At 58.8% G+C, this 9,019-nt stretch overlaps 1 protein-coding gene and 1 pseudogene across 4 annotated transcripts in view; one reads left to right on the top strand and one right to left on the bottom strand.

Moving 5' to 3' along the window:
• Nucleotides 1–706, bottom strand: part of TPCN2 (two pore segment channel 2) — a 31,812-nt gene extending 31,106 nt beyond the window's left edge. For 2 of the 4 annotated variants that reach the window (XM_049713053.1, XM_033402474.2), the window contains exon 1: nt 523–703. In XM_049713053.1, the coding sequence (XP_049569010.1) occupies nt 523–634 (112 nt within the window). In that variant the 5' untranslated portion in view covers nt 635–703. Of the gene's footprint in view, nt 1–522 lie in introns of all 4 variants that reach the window. The other 2 variants (XR_004475826.2, XM_004278046.4) reach the window with 2 other exon arrangements.
• Nucleotides 707–4,028: 3,322 nt separating this feature from the next.
• LOC125965106 (serine/threonine-protein kinase TAO2-like) lies at nt 4,029–8,384 on the top strand (annotated as a pseudogene).
• The last annotated feature ends 635 nt before the right edge of the window (nt 8,385–9,019 follow it).

Here is a 9,019-nt window from a genome sequence, read left to right on the forward strand (position 1 = left end):
AAACAGGAAGAGCAGGATGGAGCTGCAGAGAAGGAAGGAAGGAAGCCACCCCGGTCTGGGGAGGCCTGCCCCAAGCCGACGCTGAAGGAGTTGCCTCACAATTCACTCCCAGCTGGGTTCGAATCCCACCTCGGCCACTTCCTGGCTGTGAGCCCTTGAGTAGGGGAACGCCCCTCTCTGTGCCTCACTTTCCCCGTAAGAACTGGGGAAAACGGAAGTGCTTCCTCCTAGGAATCACCAAGGCGATCCACGGAAAGCACGAGGCCCCGGGCGAACCGTGGGGGCTGCAGGAGGCTGGCTGCCCCTGGGCTGAGCGAGGCGTCTCAGCCCGATCGGTCGGGGGCAGGGCGCGACCCCGCAGAATCTGGCTGAAGCCCGCGCCCTGGCCGGGGCCGGGGTCCGCACGGCGCAGCCGCCCCGCCCTCGGGAAGGCGGCTCCCTGGCGCGCCGCGCCGCCCGGGCCCGCTCGGACCCCACGCGCCACCCCTGCGCGGCCCGGCCCCTCCCCAGGCCGCGGCTCACCAGGGCCGACTTGGATGCTGTGACAGGAGGGTACGCCCGCCGGGAAATGGCGGGCACTGCCGCCGCGGGTCCGGCTCAGAAGGGGCTCCGATTCCTCCCGGGGGTCCGCCATGGGGTCACAGCCGGCCACCCAGACCTCACACAAGCACAAGACGAGAGCGCCGAGCTCCACTGCGCAGGCGCAATGCCCCCGCCCCCGGGGTTCGGGAGGAGGCGGGGACAGCCCTGTGATGTACGGGACGCTCCTTCCTACCAGCCAATGAAGACGGAGATCTTGCTCTTGGAGGCGGGGGCTTAGCCGGCCACGCCTCCTGGTGGGTGGGGCTCAGCTTCCTTCCATCAGGGCGGGGCTCTAAGGCCTTCTAAGGAAGGCCTTCTCTGTCAAAGGGTGGTCCCCGGCCAGCTCCGTCAGCATCACGTGGGCGCGGGTTAGAAATGCACATTCTTGGGCCCCCTCAGACCCGCTGAATCGGAAACTCGGGGCAGGGCCCAGGAATCTGTGTTTTGCATGTGACTTTTGGGTACATGGGAGTGATGCCAAAGGTCATCCCCCAAAATGGAACTTGAATTTACCCTCTGATAATGAAATTAGGGAGGTTAAGTATAATTGAGGGTAAAGTTTATAATGACAAGTGATACATTTAAAAAAATATTTACACTATATATAAAAAGTATTTCCAACATTAATCTGTAAAGAGCTTTTTTTCTATTGCTGCAGTGACACAATACCACAAATTTAGCTTAAAACAACTCCCACTTATTACCTCTAAGTCCTGGAGGTCAGAAGTCCAGTGGCTGGGCAGGGTTCTCATCTCAAGGCCTCAGGAGGCCAAAGTCAAGGTTTCAGCCCACCTGGGCTAGGCTCATCCAGGTGGGTGGCAGATTCACTGCCATGGGGCTAGGACTGAGGTACCCATTTCTTCTCTTTTTTATAAATTTATTTATTTTATTTATTTATTTTTGGCTGCGTTGGGTCTTCGTTGCTGCGCACGGGCTTTCTCTAGTTGCGGTGAGCAGGGGATGCTCTTCCTTGTGGCGCACGGGCTTCTCCTTGTGGTGGCTTCTCTTGTTGTGGAGCACGGGATCTAGGCACGTGAACTTCAGTAGTTCTGGAGCGTGGGCTCAGTAGTTGTGGTGCACAGGCTTAGTTGCTCCATGGCATGTAGGATCTTCCTGGACCAGGGCTCAAACCCGTGTCCCCGGAAGTGGCAGGCGGATTCTTAACCACTGTGGCACCCTGAGGTACCCATTTCTTGCTGGATGTTGGCTGGGGGTCATTCTCGGCTCCTAGAGGCTACTGCATTTCTTTATTTATGGCCCCCTCCATCATCGGAGCCAGGAAGAGAGCACTGAATCCTCCCATGCTTTGAATGAGATGCTTCAAGATGCAGCAAGGTGCTTCCAATCCTTCTGACCTCCCCCTCTGCAGCATCTCTTTGCTTATAAGGGCTCATGTGATTACACTGGACACATGGGATAATCCAGGATAATCTCCTTAGTTTAAAATCAGCTGATTAGGGCTTCCCTGGTGGCGCAGTGGTTGAGAGTCCGCCTGCTGATGCAGGGGACACGGGTTCGTGCCCCAGTCCCGGAAGATCCCACATGCCGCGGAGCGGCTGAGCCCGTGAGCTATGATTAGTATGCTTAATTACATCTGTAGGATCTCTTTTGCCATCTAACTGACCATAACCACAAGCATGATGGGGAGGGGGAGGTCATGGGGCCCATAATTCTGCCTCCCATAGAGCTCTTAAAAATCAGTAAGAGAGAGATTATAAAGCAGAAACTAACACACCATTGTAAAGCAATTATACTCCAATAAAGATGTTTTAAAAAAGAGAAAAAAATCAGTAAGAGGGACCTCCCTGGTGGCGCAGTGGTTAAGAATCCACCTGCCAATGCAGGGGACGCAGGTTCGAGCCCTGGTCCGGGAACTAAGATGCTGCGGAGCCCACGCGCTCTGGAGCCCGTGCACCACAACTAGAGAAGCCTGCATGCCGCAACGAAGTTCCTGCATGCCACAACGAAAAGACCTGAGGCAGCCAAATAAATTAATTAATTTTTTTTTTTAATCAGTAAGAGGGGCTTCCCTGGTGGCGCAGTGGTTGAGAATCTGCCTGCTAATGCAGGGGACACAGGTTCGAGACCTGGTCTGGGAGGATCCCACATGTCTCGGAGCAACAAGGCCCGTGAGCCACAACTACTGAGCCTGCGTGTCTGGAGCCTGTGCTCCGCAACAAGAGAGGCCGCGATAGTGAGAGGCCCGCGCACCGCGATGAAGAGTGGCCCCCGATGAAGAGTGGCCCCCGCTTGCCACAACTAGAGAAAGCCCTCGCACAGAAACGAAGACCCAACACAGCAAAAATTAATTAATTAATTAATAAACTCCTACCCCCAACATCTTCTTTAAAAAAAAAATCAGTAAGAAAAGGACTAAATTCCCCCTAGGTGGGAAAGGGGCAAAGGGTAAGAACCAGAAGTACACAAAAGAAGAAATATGAATAATGAATGCTCGACGCAAAGCTCCACCTCCTTAGAATACAGGCATGCAAATTAAAATAACAATGAAATCCTTGAGCCCATCACTTGGCAAGTATTTAAAAGATGATACAGCTCTGGAGGGCACCAGTGTGGTTACCCCAGGAGGGTAGAGAGAAATCACAGGATGCGTTCATGGGTTTGGTTTGTTTTTTTCTTAAACAATCTGCGTGCATTTTAAAACCTAGAAAAGGCTCCCGCCCTGTGTCCATCTTGGAATTGGGAGGAAAAGGGAGAGGGACACTGGGACGAGACGGAGGGCTGTGGTGAGGAGAGAGGCGGAGACTGAGAAGAGGAGAGGGGCAGAGGGCATCGGGACCGCCCTCAGCTACGTACAATCTTTCAGCTGTCCTGGGGAGAGAGAAAGGGAAAGGGAGGGGGCCGGGGTGGGAGTGGGGGCTCTCACCCCCGGACTCCGGTGTGAGAGGGGCTGTGCCGTCGGAATCCTCCGGGTAGGCCCCCTATCAGTGGCCAAAAACCTGGGGCTCAGTCCCCTCTGTCCCGAATTTCTGGGCCTGACCCCACGCTTCTGAAATATCCGGGTCTCAGCTCCTGAGATTCCAGATATCTGGGACTCCTCTCTAAACCTGGGGCTCTGTTTCTGGGGTTCGGGACCCTGCGTGCACCAGTATCCGGGGTTCATTCCCCATGAGTTCAAATATCAGATTCGGCCTCCCCCCCACGTTCAAATATCTGGGGTTCAGACCCCACAATCAGAAATCCGGGATTCAGCAACCAGCGCCCTAGAGGAGGGACCCCCTCAGGAAGGGGCGGGAGGATGGGGGAAGAGGTGGCAAGGGGAAAGGGCTCCTTGGCCCTCTCCCTGCTTGGCAGAGGCGTTGGCGGACCCCAGGAGGAGGTGGAGACCCTGGGCACCAGAGTGACCCCTAGCAGGTCAAGCCCCACTCTCAGGACCCCCAGGGGCCACCATGCCGGGCCGGGAGCCTGAAGGACCCCGACGTGGCTGAGCTCTTCTTCAAGAACGACCCGGAAAAGCTCTTCCGTGACCTCCGGGAAATTGGCCACGGCAGCTTTGGAGCCATGTACTTTGCCGGAAGTGTCCGGAATAGTGGGGTGGTGGCCCTCAAGAAGGTGTCCTACAGTGGGAAGCAGTCAAATGAGAAACGGCAGGACATCATCAAGGAGGTGCGGTTCCTGCAGAAGTTCCGGCATCCCGATGCCATTCAGTACCGGGGCTGTTACCTGAGGAGGCACATGGCTTGGGTGGTGGTGGAGTATCGCCTGGGCTCAGCTTCTGAGCTCCTAGAATTGCACAGGAAGCCCCTTCAGGAGGTGGAGATTGCAGCTGGGAACCACGGGGCCCTTCACGGCCTGGCTTACGTGCACTCCCACAACGTGATCCGTAGGGATGTGAGGCTGGAAACATTCTGCTGTCAGAGCCAGGCCTGGTGAAACTGGGGGACTTCGGCTCTGCACCCATCATGGCACCTGCCAACTCCTTCGTGGGCGCCCCGTACTGGATGGCTCCAGAGGTGATCCTGGCAATGGATGAGGGGGCAGGACGATGGCAAGGTGGATGTCTCGGTCCTTAGGTATCACCTGCACCGAGCTGGCGGAATGGAAACCACCGCTGTTTCGCATGAATGCGATGAGTGCATTATACCACATTGCAGACAGCGAGTCCCCGGTGCTCCGGTCAGGACACTGGTCTGAGTACCTCCGGAATTGTGTCGACTCCTGCCTTCAGAAAATCCCTCAAGACAGACCAACCTCAGAGGTTCTTCTGAAGCACCGCTTTGTGCTCCGGGAGCAGCCACCCGCAGTCATCATGGACTTAATCCAGAGAACCAAGGATGCTGTCCGGTAGCCGGACAACGTGCAGTACCGCAAGATGAAGAAGATACTGTTGCAAGAGGCGCCCAGGGGCCCTGGCGCTGAGGCCCCAGAGGAGGAGGCCAAGCCCTCCATGCAGCGGGCCAAGACACGGGCCAGTCTAGAGAGCCCTCCAGCCAGAGCAGCTCAGTCAACAGCCTGGCAGACACCTCTGACAAGGAGGCACAGGCCCTGAAGCCCGGGAAACGGCCGCGATGCGGGAGGGCGAGCACGCCGTCATCTCCCACAGCTCCATCGTCCACCGGCTGCCGGGCTCTGACAGCCTCCGTGACGACCCCTACCCGCCAGAGATGAGCCCGGGCCCTCTCCAGCCACCTGCAGCCCCGGCTCCCACATCCACCACCCCTTCTGCCTGCTGACAGGCCTACTGCCGCAGCCGGGACCGCTCTGCCACCATCCGTACTGCCTGCGTGGTCAGCCGTCAGACCCGGGAGCGCGCGCAGGACTCAGCCCTGCGGCAGCAGCTGCAGGCAGAGGCGACAAAGCACGGGACACCGCTGCTGGCATCGGGGCTGAAGGCTGAGCCTCAGGAGCGGGAGCTCGAGGCCGGCGGGCTGGCTTTGGGGCTGCGGCCGAAAAGCCGTCAAGGCGGCACCAGGCTACCGGCGAGAAGGCGGCGCGAGCTGCCCGGGCTGAGGCGGGTAACTGCCAGCAGCACGTCCTCGGGCAGCAGAAGAAGGAGCGGCCGCCCTGCCGGAGGCGCAGAAGCGAGCCTCCATGCTTCGGAAGGCGCAGCTGAAGGAGGTGGGATGGGGCTGCAGCGGTGGGTGGGGTTGATGGAGGGTGAGGCAGCCCTGACCTCCTTGCTGTCCGCTGCCCCCGCCGGGGAGCGCCAGAAGCCCAGCACTCCAAGCGGGAGAAGCCCGGGTGGCTTTTGCGGCCGAAGGAGCAGCTACAGCAGCGCCAGGCCTTGGAGCTGCAGTGTCGCCAGTACCAGCGCGAGATGCTGCTGGCTCGTCACAGCCTGGACCAGGACCTGCTTCGAGAGTAGGCCACTCCCTCCCCTGTTCCCCTCCCAGATCCCAGACACCTACATCCTTTTCCATTTGCCTCACTTGTGGTTGCCGTTCCCGTCTGCCCTCATTCGTGTTGCGGCCCAGCTTCTTTTCCACGCCTCTTTCGCTTCTCATGCCCGCCAGACCCTGCTAGAGTTCCCAGGCCCGCCAGGAGCTTGGCTCCCTTCCACCTCTCACCTGCACCCCCCGTCTCCCCACCCTCGGCTCCCTCTGCTGAGGAGTCCTGGGGCTCTCCCTTCCTTGACACCAACAAGGCTTTCGGACCAGTTTCTGGGCTCTGCCTCTCTTTTGCCTCAGGACTTGAACAAGAAACAGACACAGAAGGACTTGGAGCGTGCATTGCTGCTACGGCAGCATGAGACCACACGGGAGCCGGAGCTCCGGCAGCCCCAGGCCGTACAGCGCACACGGGCCGAGCTCACCCGCCGGCAGCAGCAGACAGAGCTGGGCAACCAGCTGGAGTACAGTAAGTGGCGTGCGCAAGACCGCGGCAGAGCACGCGGCCCAGGTTCGCCAGCAGCCCAAGAGCCTCAACGTACGTGCAGGCCAGTGTTCCCCGGGCCTCCCACTCCCTGCTCCTGGGGCTCTGGGACCACCTAACACAGGCACCCTTAAAGAAGAGCAGCCCTGCTAATCTGGCCAGGAGGCAGACCAAAGAATCCTGGGAGGGCTTCCCTGGTGGCGCAGTGGTTGAGAATCTGCCTGCCAATGCAGGGCACACGGGTTTGAGCCCTGGTCCGGGAAGATCCCACATGCCGTGGAGCAACTAAGCCCGTGCGCTACAACTACTGAGCCTGCGCCCTGGAGCCCGCGAGCCACAACTACTGAGCCCACAAGCTTCAACTACTGAAGCCCGTGCACCTAGAGCCCGTGCTCCGCAACAAGAGAAGCCACAGCAATGAGAAGCCCGCGCACCGCAACGAAGATTAGCCCCCGCTCACCGCGACTAGAGAAAGCCCGCGCACAGCAACGAAGACCCAACACAGCCAAAAATAAAATAAAATAAGTAAGTCTTTTAAAAAAGGAGAAGAATCCTGGGAGAGGAGGAGGAAGCAGCTCCAGAGAGGAGGATTCTGGGGAAGGAAGGGGCTGCCTTGGAGCCAGGAGAGCAGAGGATATTGGGGAAAGAGTCAGGAACCCCTAGCCCCAGTCCACAAAAGCAGAGGAGTTTGGCTGATGAGGAAGTTTGGGGACTCCCTGGGGAGGAGATGGAGGAGCGTAGAATTCCATCCCCGGCACCCCAGGAGAGGAGCCCCTGGGGCCAGGAGGCATCCGGGGAATGGAGGTCGTGGGGGAAGGAGGATGGTAGCCTCTTGCATAAGGAGTTGGACCTTGGCTGGGTCCAGGGTCCAGCAGTGACCCCAGTGCCTGAGGAGGAGGGGGCTCCGTCTAGGACCCCGAGAGATCCTGGAGATGGCTGTCCCTCACCAGACATGCCCCCCGAACCCCCTCCCACACCCCTGAGGCCCAGCCCGACTAGCCAGCTCCCTGGACTCCTGTCCCATGGCCTCTTGGCTGGACTCTCCTTTGCAGCGGGGTCCTCCTCTGGCCTCCTGCCCCTGCTACTTCTGCTGCCGCTCCCACTGCTGGCGGCCGGGGGCGGGGGGGGGGGGTGGCCCGCAGGCAGCCCTGCTGGCCCTCGAGGTCGGGGGCTCCTACCTACTTCTTCGTACAGCTCTGCACCTGACCCCCGTCTATTCCTACTCCTGGCTCAGGGCACCGCACTGGGGGCGCCGAGGCCTCATGGGTGTCCCTCTGGGCCTTGGGGCTGCCTGGCTCCCAGCCTGGCCAGGCCTGGCTCTACCTCAGGCAGCTCTGGCAGCTGGGGACAAATGGGTGCGGCAGCAGGGCCCCCGGATGCACCAGGGCATCTCTCGACCCTGGTTGCATGCTCTGCTGTGTCTGTCGCCCATGACCTTCAGGGCCCTATAGGGCTGTGGGGGACCTGGGCCTATTCGCACTCTACCCCAAGACCAACGAGGATGGATGGCTTCCGCAGCCGTCTGCCTGTCCCTGGGCCCCGGCGGGGTAATCCTCTCACTGCCCGACACCCACTAGCCCTGTTGGCAAGGTTTGGGGGCCCGTGCAAGGGCTGGAACTGGAGCCTGGCACAGGCCAGCCGGGGTTTAGCCAACCGCCTGCCCCCCTGGGCCATCCACACACTGGCCAGTTGGCCGTGAGCGGCCCAGCCATATCCCCCGGCTGCTACCACGCAGCCAGCGCCGGCTAAGCCACCACCAGGGACTCTAGCTGCGCGGAGATCCCGAACCCGCCAGCCCTGGGGCCCCGCCCCCTGGAGGTGTGGCCAACTCTAGCTCCTCCCCAGCGCATATCTAGAGCATTGAAAATGCACTTCATCTGCCACTACTCAGTGAAGTTTCTCCAGTCCCAGATCTCTCCTCCCTGTCACCGCTCCTTCCTCGGTACGCTTGCCCACCTCACCCCTACCCCTTTGGGCCTCTAGACAGGCAGCGTCGTCTGCTGTGGAGTCCAGAGATCATATCTGGGGTTCTCCTGATGCCCCCCCCCCACCCTAAGTTATTGCTGTTCTGCCCCGTGTGTGCTCATCTCGCCCTCATTGACTCAGGCCGGGGACCGGGGGTGGCAGTGGGTGTGGATTTTTTTTCTCCCTTCGGTTTTGTTTTTCTGTATCCCTTCCAACCTTTCCCCCACCAAAAAAAGAAAAAAGACAAACACACATAAAATACCTGAGCAGAACGGTAAAAACAAAAGAAATTAAATAAATAAATAAAACCTAGGAAAAAGTAAGACATGTTTGTTCTGAAAAAGGAAATAATAGATGCACACAGCCCTTTGCAAAAATGGCCCATCCCCCAAGGATTGTCTTTACTGCAGTTAAAGAATTCCTTTGATGTTCGTACAAACTCATGAGGCCCGATTGGAAAGCAGTGCTGTGTAAGCGTTTGCATGGACTTTCTGGAGTCGGTCAAGGCTGGTTTGGATGCAGGTGGGGTTAACAGAAGGAGTGCTCATAAAAGGGGAGAGAGAAACAAGGTTTCTCAGATGCCAGTGCGTGCCCCTGTACAACCAAACTGACCCTGGGGTGCAGACACATGGCCTCTGCGCCA

This window comes from Orcinus orca, chromosome 8, assembly GCF_937001465.1.
Source record: "Orcinus orca chromosome 8, mOrcOrc1.1, whole genome shotgun sequence".
Classification (NCBI taxonomy): Eukaryota; Metazoa; Chordata; class Mammalia; order Artiodactyla; family Delphinidae; genus Orcinus; species Orcinus orca.